The sequence below is a fragment of the Ceratotherium simum genome, chromosome 5 (assembly GCF_057802395.1).
Source record: "Ceratotherium simum simum isolate JZ-2026a chromosome 5, ASM5780239v1, whole genome shotgun sequence".
NCBI lineage: Eukaryota > Metazoa > Chordata > Mammalia > Perissodactyla > Rhinocerotidae > Ceratotherium > Ceratotherium simum.
The window spans coordinates 12665308-12682732 of record NC_141904.1 but is presented as its reverse complement, the minus strand read 5'-3'; the positions used below and the strand labels follow the sequence as shown (position 1 = coordinate 12682732).

General features: G+C 34.6%; 1 protein-coding gene across 1 annotated transcript in view; it reads left to right on the top strand.

Moving 5' to 3' along the window:
• SLC25A36 (solute carrier family 25 member 36) overlaps window positions 1–14503 on the top strand; it is a 38342-nt gene extending 23839 nt beyond the window's left edge. Inside the window, exons 5-7 of the mRNA XM_087430473.1 lie at window positions 5313–5379; window positions 8334–8623; window positions 10574–14503. Coding sequence (XP_087286599.1) covers window positions 5313–5379; window positions 8334–8623; window positions 10574–10767 — 551 coding nt within the window. The 3' untranslated portion in view covers window positions 10768–14503. The remainder of the gene's footprint in view (window positions 1–5312; window positions 5380–8333; window positions 8624–10573) is intronic.
• Window positions 14504–17425: the final 2922 nt, after the last annotated feature.

Genomic DNA, 17425 nt, shown 5'->3' with positions numbered 1-17425 from the left:
AGCTTTGTCAGACTAAATGTATCTTAGCTTTTGAGGGTGTTTGTTTTGTTGAGGATATTTGTGTTGTTTTGTTTAATTGAACTTGCATTTCCCTCTGTATACACCTAGACACAGGTGTGTATACAAAAAATTAAGTTTCTTCTTTCTTTATAGTAATTCCCAACTTGCAGAAGTTTTTATCTGGAATGTATATACTTTTATATATATTACAGATTTAAAGGAAATGAATTCTGACTTTTATTGGATTATATATTCAAACAGTTATTGCTCAATTTTTTGAATACCAATAATTAATTGTTTAACATTTACTACATAGCTAGTGGGTTTTATTTGCTTATAGCATTCACTGTTATTTTTTGAGATATATTTTTCTATTTGACTTAAAGTTTATTATTAAAGGTTAAGTTTTTACTCATTAAATAGAAATTTTGTCTTGCATATATGAAATATTTTTTAAAATATTTTCTTTGTCCATGGCAGTTCATTCAACCAGGAGGATGGTTGGATAGATGTTTTGTGTGTTTGTGTGTAAACATTCTTCCTGTTTTTTGTTTTTTAGAACACAAGAAATTAAATACAAAATAATCCAAAATATTCCATAAAAATGGATGTGCAATATTACTGGCAATAGTGCAAAAAGGTGAAAGGTACTATTGTAGCAACATATGTTTTATAAAAAAAAAATTTATGAATAGTTACAAAATGAAGTTACTTGAATATTCTGTTTGGTTTTTGTTTTTAAGATTTACTAAGTAGGCTAATAAAGAATAGAAAATTGTGATTTCAACTCTAATCATGGTAGATAATAACGGTAGGAAGATGGGATATGATAATCTCCTCTAAATATTTTCTTAGATTCCCCTTTGACAAGGTTAGCATTTTTTCTTTAAGGCAAAATTGATCTTCTTTTAGGTAAGTATTTGGACTCTGAAACTGCTACAGATGGCAGAATTTTCAGTACTCGGTGCATTTTTTTTTTTTTTTAATTTATGGCCCATTCTGATATTCTTTTCTAACTTAAAATTTTCAAAGAAGTTAGATCTCACAGTAAATATTTCTCAAATCCTTCCAATGGGATTCATTTTGTACACATGTTTCTGATGAGGTCACTGCTTGTTGTTATGATACAGAAAAGCCTGTGTCTATTTTAGGCATTTACTGTACATTTCTCCCGAGAAAAGAGTGAGATCGTGTCATCTCATGCTCCCCATCCGCAGGTCACTTCCTGTAGAAATATGGACTAACTTAAACCTCGTGAGTACTGATCTGAGCATCTCTTGCAGCCTCTAGTATAAGAAACACACCCTGGGAATTTATAATAGCTGTGGAATTAATAGAAGGCGGGAAATGAACTTTTATTTCCTGAATTTGTGTGTGCATTATCTGAGTATTTTATGAAACTTTAATTCTGATTCCTCTGTAATAGTCCTTCTAGAAGAAAGAATGGGATAATTTTTCAGTCATCATGTAATGAAAGCCTGGGATCTTCAGCTTGGCCATAATAGCCTTGACCTCTAAAGAATTTGATAACTGTATTTAAGATACACATAGTTGTAAATGGTATCATACCATCCTACAACTTCTAGAAAACATAGTTGTTCCTTTTGCGTAGCATAACATATCCAAAAAGTCTAATATCTAAAAAGTCTAAGACAATGCTTTCCATTCTCTTGTCTGTTGATACTTGGCTTTCTACTCTCTTGCAAATCATTGATCTTAATACCTACCCTTAGTTTCCAAATAAATGCAGGATAAGAATATATGGGATCTTAGGTGTCTTAGTTTTAATAGGTTTTTTGTGGGTTTTTTTAGGTTTTTTTTTTTTTTTACTAGTTTTAATACATATCTCTTAGACAGTTAGGTGGGCTTTGATCTTACAGAAGTTAATTAAAATAAAAAGTACCGAAAATGCAATACTACAGGTATCACTCACTTAATGAAATAGACATTTTCAGCAAGTTTACTGTAAGCTGGATTTCTGTTTAGTATGTTTTTTAATTGGTTTACATTATCAAATGGAGTCTTAGATGAAGCAAAACTTTAAAAATTGCATTTTAAAAGAAAAAGCTTTCTAATAAAATACTAACCACACTACTAACAATATGGCCAGTGTACTGCCACTTTGCTTTAACTGACTGTGGAACAATATTAGTTCTTCTTAACCTACAAATAGATCCTTCGTATACCTCTAAGTCAATTTTATTGTATAAAATTGGGTGCTCAGAATATTAATATGAATTAGCATATTATCAAAATGTAACCAATTTTAAATGCCAAAATAATTGGAAATTTCTAAATTTCAGGGGCACCATTCCCAATTCCTTGTGTATGTTTGTCTTAGAAGAAGTAGGAAGATAGGTTTAGCTTTGGCTGTTTGTCAATATCAGATTGCTTTGCCGTATATAATTCTAAGCTAGTGGTACATTTTTGTTTCCTCCCACTTGTTTTATTTCTTGAATTAATAGATTATGTATTTCTAGATTTAATTAGCCTAATAATGTCTACTTAGTTCATTAGAGTGTCTTTAAGAGAAAGTCATAGCCTAAAACTCAAGGACCAGCGTTTTAACCAGTAAAGGACCAATAGCTAAAAACCTGTGGATTGTGCCTAGATTCTTTATGTAACCTGATGGTTTGCTGGCAGTTAGGCTAGTGTCTTTATGAAGAGAGCCAGCTTATTATTGGGAGAGTTGAGCCAAAACAGCTGTTGTCAGCACAGGTTACTGATGACAGCAGTTATATGGCCCTGACATGACAACATTCTCTCACTTAGCTGAATTTTAATGTGTCCTGTTCCATAGGTTAATTTGTGTCTGGAAATGAATTTTAGTTAAGTGAGAAATACCTGTTGTTTGCTTCCTGTCATTTTTTATTAATATGTACAGAGAATAATTAAAATTATAATTTAAAGGTGTTTAAAATATTTATTCCTAATAACATTTATTAGTATTTATTGTAATATTTTAAAGTTCATATATGGGGTTTTTTCCAGCCTCTAATTGAGGGATTTTGTGACTTGGAAGAATATTAAGCTTGGGTACTAAGTTTATATTTTTAGAAAGAGAACTTTTATTTAAAACAAAACCTTGGTGCTTATCTTCTTTTCAAATAAAGTATAATAAATTGAATGAGAGTTTTACCTAAACAGGCTTTTTTTTAAAAAAGTTTCCTACAAGGATATTCCCAGTTTTAGGCTTTTAAAATTTAATAAAAAGCAAATATTTTTTCTTAAATTAAAAATTCCACAGAATGATTAATAAAAACCATTGTGAGTAATGCAGAGTATTTTGTTGGTTTGTGCTGGTTAGCAGCTTTTTGCTAATAAACCCATAATATTGCTGTACATTTTAGCTTAATACAAATATTTAAGTTTAAAAGTAAAGAATCATTAAATGACCAGAATACTGATATCCGATGCCTATTTGCTTTAAAATATAATTTTAATCTTTAGTTTGACTTTTTCCCTGAGAAAAATTATGTTCAAGAGAAGAAAAAAATAATACTCTTTAACTTTATTCTCACTTAAGCCAGGCCATGCAAGAAAAGTCTTTTCCAAACAAAATGTTTAAACTGGTCTGACAGTTTCTTTTTCTTCTTCTCTTTCCTTTTACTAAGAGTATATGCATGGAAAGAACCTCTTATTTAAAAATGTTCCTGACAACATGTCCAACACTTTAAATTTTTATTATTTTAGTACTGGCTGATGCTTCAAAATTGTTGGTCCCGTTCTAGTTTTACATGTATGTGTGTGGTATTAAAAGCACTTAAGAGAAATGGAGACTATGTAACCATTACAAAATTATTAAAGGAGTTGTCAAACCTAACTTTTATTCCATTTATCTTGCTTAATAAATAGATTCAGTTTGAGCATCCATTTGTGAAACATCTGGCTGTTTCTACAATGTTAAAACAGTGGATTAAGGGAGTAAAATTTGAGTTAGCTAGTTATCTTACGTTATAGAAGGAAAAAGAACCTGTAAGACTAAATTCCACTTGGTAATCAATTTAGTAAAATTATTTGTAGATATACCAACCCATACTAACTTTGAAAGCCAAGATAGGTTTATAATTGGTTCTGCACTATATGTTAACTTGAAAAACAAATGATTCCTAAGTACACCATGGCATTTTTGTTCCTGAAAGTACTTTACTCATATTAAATGTGCTGGTTATATTCTACCTTTCTAAAAATAATGTGCTTGACCTGCTAGTATTTGACAGAAAGTATTAAAATAGTTCAGATCCTTAGACATTTCTGCATGTAACTTTTCACTGAATTTAAAGGCCGACTGAATAAATGTAGCTTGATGTAAGTAGTTCTGTGATGTTTGTGTGCTGATCTTAAATGTTCACAAGCAGTATATTAAAACCCTGTTTCGTATAGATGAAGCAATCTTCATAAATTCCCATCATCAAGATTGCGTTTCACATACTGCTGTTTTTCCATAACACTAGGAAGATAGCAAGTAGAAGATATGCACTGGCCAAGAAATACACTGTTCCAGAGATCTGAATTTACTACCTGGAATGAGCCATCTTAGGTGACCACCCTTCTGCACTGATAGCTAGTACATAGTGCTTTAGTGTAAAGTAAACTAGAGCTACCTGCTACCCTGAATTTCTCTCCTCGGTGTCTATAAAAGTGAGAGGGAAGTTCCAATTTGTAACTTTTTGAACTTTTTGAGGTTTTGTATGTGTTTAAGTGAATGAAAAAGAGATCTTTCCTGTCAACCCTAACAGAAACCTTACCTCTGTGGTGCCATTATTTTAACAGTCTTAGTAAGTGTATGTTTATATAAAGTATTCATAAGGCCAAACAACAATCCTTTCTGTTATACAGTCAACTTAAGATAACATTTTAGTAAATGCTGACGTTTCTGTCGAATCCATTTTGTACATAGTGATTTGTGATGTTATTTGGACCCCACTAGCTATTTGTAGGTGAATTTGCATGCTAAAAAGCCCGGGAATACACAACATTTCTATGTTTGTAGAAATGGGTTTCACAATTCAGCTTAGAGAGTAGAGGGCGCCCCTGAGATATTCTGAATATGTTGGGAGAGGAATTTCAGATTTTGCTTTTAAAAGAATCCTTTAGTTATGGTCAGAATTTAAGAATGTAGATTGGAAGTAAAGTACAAATGTTCATGGCTGTATGGATTTGTAAAATAGAAGTGTAAAGCATACATCAGTTAATAGTTTAAATATTTATATGCATTTTCTTTAATATAGATTTATATAAGTTTAGAAACCTTAAAGTTAATAGTGTGTTCTTCATTTTTACCAGCGTTCATTTTAAACATGTTTGTTTAGGTTTTACCGCAATCACGGCGACCAACCCCATTTGGCTTATCAAGACTCGGTTACAGCTTGATGCGAGGTATGTTAATTCATTAAAACAGAATTAGTTAAAGTTGGTTTCAACTAATTTTTTTCTATAAATTTATATTATTGCAATTCAGTGCCAGATATCTAACCATGTTTTCCTCTTTTGCTGATGAATTTGTTTTTTTATTTTGTTTTGTTTTTAAAACTTGGATCTACCATGAGGAGCAAAAGTAATATGATAGTTGGCAGTATGAGATTTTCCAGGGAAGAGAGTGTATTATGTGTGTTTTTGTTTTTTTCTTTTTTCTTTTAAAAAGAAGAAGAAGAAAGAAATGGCTATATTAACCCAGTCCAAGAAGTGATCCTTGCACTACATGGGTGATCATAATCAGCCTCCCAACAGCAAAGTAGCCCACGTGATCCACTAGTCTAGACTGAATCTTTGAGGATCATTGCTCAAATTCAGTAACCTTATATACAGAGAGGCCTGACATGGGATTTAGCTCTCATATATTCATAGACTTCATCTGTTACCATTGACCACTTTATGGCAGCAAAATTCATTCATTCAATAAATCTATAGTGAGGTACTGCTAGGTTCTAGAGGTGTGCCAGGAAACAGTGGGGACCAACTTTAAATGGAATAGTCAAGGAATGGTTTTTTGAGTCCATTTTAAGCAGAGGCCAACAGTCAGTGCAGACCTCACAGGTGCTAAGTTTAGGGCCTTTGGCATGTTCTGGGAACTGAGAGAAGGCCGGAAGCAGTGCAGCTTAGAATCTGGCCATCTCAACTCCTGTTGGCCTTTAAAAAGGAGGATGGGGAGAAGGTAACACTTTTAAGTAAAGAGATGATCCTATCTGGTGTATAATAATAATAGTAATGTTAGTAGTTTTGAAATTGTTTTAGCCTTTCAGTCCAGGGTAGACTATAATGAGTTTCCACTGTTTTTTATTTTAGGGTTTGGGAATTAGTGTTGCATCTTATAAACTATAAATAAAACTGACCTAATAAATAATTAACAATTATGCCTGCTTAAATATCTGTTTTCCACATTCTATCATGTTGAACTATGTGCTATTTGGAGACTTGAAATGTCTGATTCTTGTTTGATCTGGAATAATTTTCAATGAAATCTTAAGTGGTGTAGCAAAACTCAAAAGTTCATTTTTTAAAGCCAAAGATCTGAAAAGTAATGGTAGGTAAGACTTAACCCAAAGGTTAAAAAAAATATGAGATGTCAGTTGATAGTATACTATTATAAACTACTGGCAGGTATGTTTCAGTATGTTATAGGATGTGTCTATAGGGGATCCAGGAAAAGCGTGGCTTAAAACTCTTTAATAGTATTTTTTCACTTATAACTGTAACCCAAGCCAGCACAATTTCTTAGGCTTGGGGATGGGGAATGGGATGGGGTTGGAGTATAGTGAAAAGTTGATTTGAGGATGCTAATTTATGACACAGATCAAGAACAGGGTGAAGGGTTCTGGCCCGGTCACGTAGTGGTTAGATTCACACGCTCCACTTCAGCGGCCTAGGGCTCACAGTTTTGGATCCCCTGCGTGGATCTACGCACCGCTCATCAAGCCACGCTGTGGTGGCATCCCATATACAAAGTAGAGGAAGATGGGCACAGATGTTAGCTCAGGGCCAATCTTCCTCACCAAAAAAAAAAAAGAAGAAAAAAGAACAGGGTGAAGTATTTGCCTGTTACTCTTGGGACTTGTAGTTCTTGTAACTTTCTCATGAGGAAGGATCCGATGGCAGAAACTAATTACAGTTCGTTGTATGGATCACTCAAATAAGAAGGTATTTATTTATTCAATATCATTAGTTGAGGACAGTTATTAGTTCAAGACAACTATTAGTTCATAAAACTGGAGGAATCTGTAGGTTATTAGGTAGGTGTCTTAGTTTTGGTTTTATCTTATGTGAGAAACAGGTTATATATAATTTATAAATAGGTAAGTTTTCTATTTTTTTCCCTGTGGGTAGCATTTAAACCCATTTCTTATAGATAAGGTTCTATTGGGGGAATCATTGTGTAAGGTAATAAATATTTTTACAGACTCAAAGTTGTGTACTTGTATAAGAGTAGCTGGGGAGCACTAAAGCAGTTTTCTCGGGCACAGTGCTTGGTAAATACTTGAGAACTGTAGAGGTCCTCATTCACTGTTCACCAGGATACGGAAACAAAAATACTGCCATTGACTTCAAAGGATCATGGGAAATTTGACTTTAGTTCACCCTTTTGGGAGGAACTGGGTAGGGTTGGAAGAGTCCCTGAGGTGCACAGAAATTTGGTTAATCATACTCCTTGCTTTGTGATGTACTATCATTATTGGGGTGTCAGTCATTCTTTTTATATGTTATTAAATACAAAAAAATCTAATGTATTAGAAGTGGATTTAATATAATTGAGGGTTTTTGTTTACTTTATTTTGTTTTTATCTTGAGCCATGGTTGCAGTGTATTGGGACTAAAGGGTTCTTTTGTTTATCCCTGCAATACAAACTCCAATGAGGACGTGAAATTGAAGATTCAATATAGTGTATTTTGCATTTAGTAAAATAAACTACTTAAATGTAACCCATCTAATATGACAAATTTGGGACAAAAGAATAGGATCTCTATAATGAGTGTTTTAAAATTCTGATTTCAGTTCTTCATGAGTTAAAGCGAATCATTTTTCTAGGGGCCAGCCCCGTGGCGTAGTGGTTAAGTGCGTGCGCTCCGCTACTGGCGGCCCAGGTTCGGATCCTGGGCGCGCACGGATGCACCGCTTGTGGGGCCATACTGAGGCGGCATCCCGCATACAGCAACTAGAAGGATGTGCAACTATGACATACAACTATCTACCGGGGCTTTGGGGAGAAAAAGGGGGAAAAATTAAAAAAAAAAAAAAAGATCATTTTTTATTACAGTGGCATATTTCTACTATATTTTATTTAAAAACCTGTACTATTTTATTTACATTAATAAGGTTTTTCCTTTTTGCTTTTCAGGAACCGTGGGGAAAAGCGAATGGGGGCTTTTGAATGTGTTCGTAAAGTGTATCAGACAGATGGACTTAGAGGATTTTATAGGGGCATGTCGGCTTCATATGCTGGCATATCAGAGACTGTTATCCATTTTGTTATTTATGAAAGTATTAAGCAAAAACTACTGGAATATAAGACTCCTCCTACAATGGAAAATGATGAAGAGTCTGTAAAAGAAGCTTCAGATTTTGTGGGAATGATGCTAGCTGCTGCCACCTCAAAAACGTGTGCCACAACTATAGCGTATCCACATGGTAAGAGGAGTTGAGTGTATGTGAGTCATGATCTATTAATTCAGAAATATTTTCCCAGCCAACAGCCCACTTTTTAGAGCATTTATAATTTTACTGAATTCTAGTGTAACAAAATCCAATTCTTAAGAGTTCATCATAATGGGATTAAATCTGTATAAGTAGCATAAGGCAGTTTTAATAGTTTGTGTATGCTATAGTAGCATGATGGTGACTTAGCATGTGCTGTGGGCAGTCAGATTTCAGCCCAGGAGTCAGATTCCAGCCATGTGACCTTTGGGCAAGTTTCTGTTTTTAAAAAAAGGTACAGATGTACGTGCTATGCTAGATACTTTATATACATTATTGCTGGTCTACATAAAAATCCTGCAAAGTACTTACCTTCTCTAAGTCAAGGTATGCTAGAACATAACCAGAATTGTCTTCTTTTTTTAAATGGGAAACAAGCAATGTTAAGATTAACTTGCTCAAGGTCATGTAGCTTACTCAGTGGTGGAGCCCAAATTTGAGTTGAAGTCTGAAATCCCAAAACCAAGCTATTCTATATTATTTCATGTTGGCAAATAAGTGTATATGAATAATTTCTTTTATTTCTGTCTTTATGTTTTACAATGTTAGCCTATTTCATTAATATCTAAGGAAATCACTTAAGAATTTGTCTGCAACATGTGGAAGGTTTTTTGTAGCTTTGTTTTGTTTAAGTGCAGTCTGATTCTGGTGTGTTTGAGGTTGGTGGTTATGCTGACTACCATTTACATTTGCCTTGTAAAGCTAAGGTTCTGCTGTTAAAGCTGTGTCAGGAAAAATAGAATGGGACCAGGAAATGAGTATTTGCTCCAAAGTGCGATTTATGAATAAAACCAAGTCTTGAACCAAGTTGCGCTGTGAAGTTAGCCCAGTTTCCTGAGGGAAGTTCCTCACTCACTTCCTTAAGTGGAGTCAAAGAAGACAGAGTCTGTAGTATTGTTGAGGTTCTGGCCTCCTGTGGGAGGACCAGCCTGGTCCTAAGGTGCGAGTGAGTTTTGGGATTTTAAGCTTTCTTCCTTCAAGTAAGATGATGTCATTACAAGAAGAGTTACAGTTTATAAACAGTGTTTTGAAGTGGAATATATAAACGGCAGGAATTTTTAAGACAGGACACAAGAGATTTCATTTATTAACATTTGCAGTAAAAATGGCTTTAGGGCATTTCCCTCAGGCCCGTCCGGAGTACTGTGTTGAAAAAGTTTGGAAATAATGGCTGCAGAAAGAACAGACTCTAGGAGGAAGCTCTGAGTTCTTGTCCCAGCCTCTACCCCTGACGAAAAGCTCTCAGTGCCCCAATTTCCTCACCTTTTAAAATGAAGAAAAATTCGACTGACTGTAATCTTTAAGATTCCTTTCAGCTCTAAAATTTTATGATTTTTGCTTAGTTGCCCCCAAAATGGGACCTTTTACCTGGCGGCCAGTATTTTAAACATTTTCAGCCTCAGCCATGTGAAATTTCATGTTGGTATATGTGGACCATTGTGAATAGATGAATAACTCTGTTTTCTCATTGTACTGTCCACTTTTTTAAAAATCTTTTCTGCTTGTTTCCCACTATATTTTCCTGTATTCAGCGTTCATACCAACTCCATTCCCTTTCCTGCTGCTTCACCTTCTTTTTTAATTACATCTGTTCTCTCTTTTATCTACAACAAATATACAACTTACACTTCCGTTTTATTTTGTCTTTTACCATTCAGGAATCTATGAAATTTTATAATTAGTATACATGATTTTAGCCAGCTATCTTAGAAATTTGGTGTTATTATAATGTGACTGGTTTCAATCAGTAACACATTAAAAATCATTCCTTATTTATCCTAAGCTTACACTTAAAGACTGATAAATGGGAGATGCTCAGTATTGGGAGGGTATAAAGATATCACTAATATTTAAATAAAATGACTTTATTTTTTTCCTAAACAGAAGTTGTAAGAACAAGACTACGTGAAGAGGGAACAAAATACAGATCTTTTTTTCAGACAGTATCTTTGGTTGTTCAAGAAGAAGGTTATGGGTCTCTTTACCGTGGTCTAACAACTCATCTGGTGAGACAGATTCCAAACACAGCCATTATGATGGCCACCTATGAATTGGTGGTCTACCTCCTCAATGGATAGCATCATTGGGCTGCTGTACTATAAAAAGAGAAGACCAAAAGATGATAGTGGACCATGGAGTATCGAAGCCAGGATGGTGGACAGAAGAAAAATAGTTGGGAACGTGTAACTATGCCTAGGTGGAAGTTTGGTTGTAGGAATTAAAGTAATCATAACCACATTACTTGGTCTTTTCAGTAATGTGAAAAAAATCTCAGCTGCCTCCAAGAAAAAGCTTTCAGAAGCACTCCTTCCTCAAAATTGCCATTTTCTCTACCATGTCCATGGGACACAAGTTGCATTTTGTTGATTTATGGCAGTCAGAGTATAGTGTTTATTTCATGAGCGCTTTTCCAGTCTTCTAAACAAAGCCATCCCTAATTATATACTATACTGTAACTATCCAAAGATAGTATTGAAAGTCATAAATTTCTGACTTCTGGCTTCTAATTCATGTAAAATTGTAAAATAACAAAATAATAGTGAGATCCTCAGTATTCATCTTTCCTTGAGAGGGTCTGGCACAATATTTTAATTATTTGGCATTAGTAGTCAATGTTTTTGACAACCAATGAAATAGTGTCTAAATATCGTGTATATATCTGGCTTTAAAATGTTTTGGTTTTCGCTGACAGATGCTTGATGTTTAGCATAATGTGGACACTCACGTTGTTAACATAGCAAACTCAAATTGTAATTGTTTGGGACAAAATAAACCAGTAAAATATTGATTCTTGGTCATTTCAGTAACTTGAGCATGTCTTCATGTCTTTTCTAACATGATACATGAATGCACTTGATTTTTGGCAATTTATTAGTTATGAACTTGAATTATCATGTGTCATACCCAGGTATCATTTTCTTAAAGTGGAAAAAATTTACCACTTGTGAATCTTTCTCTATTTGCTTTCACATTAAGAATTTGAATCTTTGAATTATTTCTGGAAGATCTATATAGATTGCATTTGTTTTGTAGAGAAAATGGTGATTTTTAGCTTTGCCATTGCAAGTTTTGGGGTTTTTTTTTTTAAGGCAACATAAATATCTGGGGCAATATGAACTTTATAGAAGAGGGCCCTCTGCTGTCTGATTGAGCTGGTAGTGATCCTAATTGACTTCAAGTTTTGTAAATGAACAAACCGCGTTTGACAAGAAATTTATTCTGTCCCAATTTCTTGAATGGTAACTCATAGAAAGAGTCAAGTTAATTCAGATTAAGTGTGCTAACAGGATATAGCTTTTACATTTTGCTGTTGAGTTCAGCTGCACCTTTTAATTCTTTAAATGTATTCTGTATGGCCTTATATTGTAAAGATGTTTGCTGTAACTATGGAGACTTTTGCTTGTGGGTGTTGCTGTACTAGTGTATAAAATTTCTGCAGTTAAGCTCCAGCGTAGTACTCACTTCAGTATACATGAGCGTACGTTTTGTGCAATGGCTCTATCTTGAGAATGACTCTTTGTGGATGCACCGTGTGGCCTTTTTTGGGGGATGAGAGTAGAGAGAACTCCGTGTTAAGATGATTTTTTTCAAACATTGGTCATGTATTAGGCAGAAATAGTGTTCATAACATTTTTCTGGGTTTTAGATATGTTGTTTTGGAGATCTTTAATATAAACGTTTTAAGTATTCTACGTACACTGTAGTGCCCCTAACGTAGAAAATTGTAGCATGTCATTGCAAGTTTTTTATGGTGTCACCGAAAAAACATAGCGCCCTCTTAAATTCCTCCACCTGCTTCACTTCCTGAAAATCAACAGTAGCTGGATGTTTTTGAGGTGCTTCAATTGGAATTAAAAATATTCCAACCTATATGGAGACCAAAGGCAAATTTAGTTTCATTACCTTTGGAATTATTCGTACCTTTTATGGTGAACTTCAGCTTTGATATTTATTGTGAGGAACATGCCAAAAAGACAATAACAGGGGTTTCTAACTCAAATCTGTAGAGCAAGTCTCAATCTATCGTGTTTGGCTTTTCAGGTGCCACTTATACTGCCTAATACAGTGCCATTTGCCTTGTGAAGATTCGTAAACGTTAGCTGTGTTGAATGTAGGACAGAGACTCTCCCTAATCTTAGTGATCTCAGTACTCCACGAATGACTAAAGATGATACGAAAACCAGCAGCTAAGGAACATTTTATTATTTAGTTCTAGCAAATTATAACAAGTGTCCTTCAAGGATGAAGATGTATTCTATTCTTATTTGTATTTAGCAAGTAAAACTTAACGTTGACCTTTAGTGCATTACATTCAGCTTTTAAAAGTGAGTATTCTGTATGTAGTAGAAGGAAAAGACCTTAGAGTCTCAGACTTTCTTTGTGCAACAACTGGAAAGGAGCGATGAAGTTGAAGTTTTTTTTTTTTCCCAAAGCACAATCTGCTGTAGTTTACTTTATGTATGACGAGATAATTTAAAAAAGAAAACTATAAGTAAAAGTTGTATATAAAGTTTATCTCTGAAACATTTCTTTGGACATTTTTTTGTAATTGATGCAAATGTTTAAAAGGAAAACACATACTGAAAGCATTGGACTTTTTTTTAAACTGTGTTTTGTTTTTATCTGTTTTCATCAGATAACTTTTTATTTCTAGTATAGAGAGAGTCAGCATTCTTCAGATTGGTATGAACTTTTATTATAGAATCTTCCCAGAAAATTGCATTGCACTTATTCAGGTTAAAGCAGTAGATACTGAAAGAGCATACTCTCACAGAGCAGCAGATAGAACTCTAGTACCTGTGGTTTATAGAAACAGTTTCCTAAATTTCAGAGTCTAAATCTGAGAATTACCAACCCTGTGATTGTGGGATACCATATAGCGCTTTTAAATCCAGGAAAAAACTTATCACCAAAGCTTTGTCTTAATTTTCATTATGTATGTAACTTAGTGGAACCACCCTTACTAGATGGGGCCCACAAGTGACTGAATTTGTAACTTTGAAACCAAGATAGAAATTAGATTATTTAACCCAGCCTTTGTCTCCTTAAGCCTAATGCCCATTGTGGAATAGCATTATTGTATTAGGACCAGCAGAGTTTGGGTGGTTAAAAATAGAGTGTTTACTCTTTTACTAGAGTGTAAACATGTCAGCATTTTTAGATTTGTTTTAAATCAGAAGAATTTTTATTTGACCTTGAAGACTTTAAGTGCTAGAGATCAGTCTATCCTTAATTCTCCCAGCATCGTTCATGCTTGTCTTTTGTTGTTTCCATGCTCTTCTGCCCAGACTCTTAGTACTATAGGGACCCCCTTTGGGCTGATAAATATAGTAGTTCAACCTTTTTCTCCTCTGATATTGTTCATGACTTTAACATTCCTAAGAATATAGATATTTCTGAATGATTTAAATTAGGGAGGAATTTTAATTATATAAAAGTGTTTAATATAATGTACTAACTTTCTCTCCACTCAGATCTCTTCTCCATCATGCCCTTATATTTCTCGTTAATCTATACACTGCTTTTTATGCTTACTCTGTTTAGAAACTGAGAATTCTAGTTTCACTCAGTTTTTGTGTTAAATGTTTTGAATGTGTACCCCTGCATATGTGAACAATTAAATTATGACCTCAGTCGTAGCTAAATAATCAACTTCAAAAAGTTGACATCTTTTGACCATTTGTATGAGGTTTGCTATTATTGCCTTTCTGTACATGGCTGTACATTATGTGCATTTACTCTGTATTTATGTTAACTAGCTGAATTTTATTTGAATTGTTAAAATTCAAAAAAATTAAAATATGCTTATGAAAATATGGGGGGTTTTTTTCCTGTAATGTATTTTAATACTGTGGTATGGTGAGAATATAATCACACTTGCTTAGGATTATGTGTGAAACATAATAAGTACATTGCCATTTTCAAGGTAAGTGTTAGGCTCCTGTCTGCTAGGCCTAGATATCTCTAGGAATCAAAAGGTCAAATAATCTAACTCCCTTGTAGTTCAGTAGGAAATTTTTCTTCTTCCATATTTTCCGCAGGTTTATTGAACTTGAAGTCCAGTACTTTTCATGTATCAAAACATCCAGTTGGCAAAGAACATCTGAGAAATTAGAGCCTAATTCGGTTATTTGATTGATGCCTCGCTAGGTTTTAATGGTTTTTTTTTTTTTTTTTTTAACATTAGGAGCTTTTTTTGTTTTAGTTTTGGCCTTTAGGAAAGCTAAGAATATTAAAATTAAAAGAAAAGAGCTGGAAACTTGTTAAAATGATGAATGAAATGAATCCACGTATGATAGGTTGAAATACAAGTGACAGAGATAAGTGTTACGTGGTGCCTACCCGCTTTATATTTTGTCTATTTTATTTTTTTTAAGTTTTCTCAAATTGTAGCTACTATCAAACATCACCTGGTTTTATAGGTGAGGAAAACACGACAAATTTGTCATGTTCCGTTTCTCGAAGTTTAATGTAAACTTCAGTCGGTTGGCCTACTAACAGTACTCTTTTCACCGAAGACTGAAATAGTGGGTAGAGTGAAGACAGTGGCAAAGTAATGGTGGAGGTTGCCCTGGCTTAGCTCATGTCCAAGTTTAAGTTGTGTGTATGTGTGTTCAGTACTGAATATCGGGAGCTGTGATAGAGAAAGGAATGTGTGAGTTGATGATTTCTTAAGGTTCAAGTGTGACCTCTACACAACTGATGACACTCAGGCAAGCAAGCGAAGTATAAATTATTTTAATTTTTGCATTGCACACCAGCTGGCTACCTTGATATATATGGAGTCAGTTCAGTAATTGAACTTTGTAGAGTGCTATGTTTATACAATGATTTTATGTGATTTCCCAGCAGCCTATAGATGGGGGGAATAGACAAGTGATATTTAGAAGGATATTAGTCACAACTGGGCTTTCTTGACTTGGGTGTTCTGAATCTTAGTCTTGTGTTTATTTACTACACTATGTTATTCATGAGCACTTGAGATGAGACTGAGATGGTTAAAAAAAAATCTCTTCATTTAAAGGAAAGACCTATGAGGATTGGCTCAGAATGAAACATACTGGGGATAATGAGCAGTGGAGCTAAGTATGTAAATTGGAACAGTATGAACTGTCTTGGAAGCTGAGCTATATGGAGTTTAGATTATATTCTGAGGCTACTGGGAAACCAAAGGATGTTTTTTTCCAAAGCATCCTTGTGACATTGTAGAAAGTCAGACTTAACAAATGTTAGGTTCAGTTTGTCTTGTGTAAGCTGCACTCAATTATACTACCTTTGAACCTCAGGGATGTCCTATGTCTCTGGAAGTGTTATGGTGATTATTATTGAAGAAAGATTTGGAAAAGTTGCCTGGAGAAAATAGTGTTTTAACCAGGCTTTGAAACAAGGATAGAAATTTGACAGGCTACAATGGGGAGGGTCATTCCTTGTTCAAACAAAGGTCAAAGTGTTTCAGTAGTCCAGCAGGAGAAATAACCCATTTTCTTTTATTCTTTCCTGGGAATTGAGTAAAAAAAGTAACTTGCTATTTTTAAACTAGTGGTGGACGCAGGATTCTAAACCTAGTCTAAACCAAATAAGCTCCTCACATCCAGCCTAACAGAATGTAGTGCTAGACCCCTATTTGGTGGTTCCCAGTCCCCTATTCTTCCAAAGCACCTCATAATTCATCCTTGACTCTTGTTGTTGAGGATAAATAGCCCATTTTCAACCACTACTGAATGTTAGCTCTCAACGTTATCCAATATGATTGATCTCCGTTATATGAACTTAACTGAGGTGTCTTAGTGGCCTAGGGTATTTGATCTATATGCCTTCCTAAATTATATACTGGTTTTTGGTTTTTTGTCTCTCCCACCCCCAGTAAGTGTGCTAAAGCAACTAGACATCAATATGAATAAAAATGAACCGTTTACCTTACCAAACACAAAAGATGGATGATAGGTCTAAAGCTAAAAATTTAAATTGCAAACCTAGAAGAAAACAGAATTATCTTTGCAATCTTGGAGTCGGCAAGGATTGGAGTTCACAGAAAGCACTGACCATTTAAAAAAAAAAATCAAAAAAAGACACTGTTAAAAGTAAAAATGCAGCCACAGACTGGGAGAAAGTATATGTGAGGCAAAAACCTGAACAGTCACTTGACAAAATAAGTGTATGAAAAGATGCTTGGCATGATTAGCAATAGAAATTAGAACCAAAAATGAGAGACCCTACAGTAACAGCAGTGGACACAAACAGCTGGGACTCCTACATGGCTGTCGAGGGTGAAATGGAACAGCTACTTGGGAAAGGAGTGGCTTCTGAGGAAGCTTAAAACTATGTCCACTCTGTAACCCAGAATTATTACTTGGGAAGGGGTACTGGGGGAGGAAGGAGTTTTCAAGAGAAATGAAAATGTGTCCACATGTTCATAGCTTTGTTACTAAAGGTGGTCACCAAGAGAAGGTCAATTGTAGTATATTCATACGATGGAATACTACATAGTAAAACAAAAAGCAAAATGTGAATTATTGATGCATCCAATAACATGGATGAGTATGAAAAACACGTTAGGTGCAAGAAGCCTGGCGCAGACTAGAATGTATGCTATTCCATTTATGTAAGAGTCAAGAACAGGCCAAACTAGTCAACGTGCCAGAAGTCAAATTAGAGTTTACCCAGAGGTGGGAAGGGGGAATGGGCCTGGAGTGAAGGAAATGTCCCACATGTTGATCTGGGGAGTGGTTAAACAGG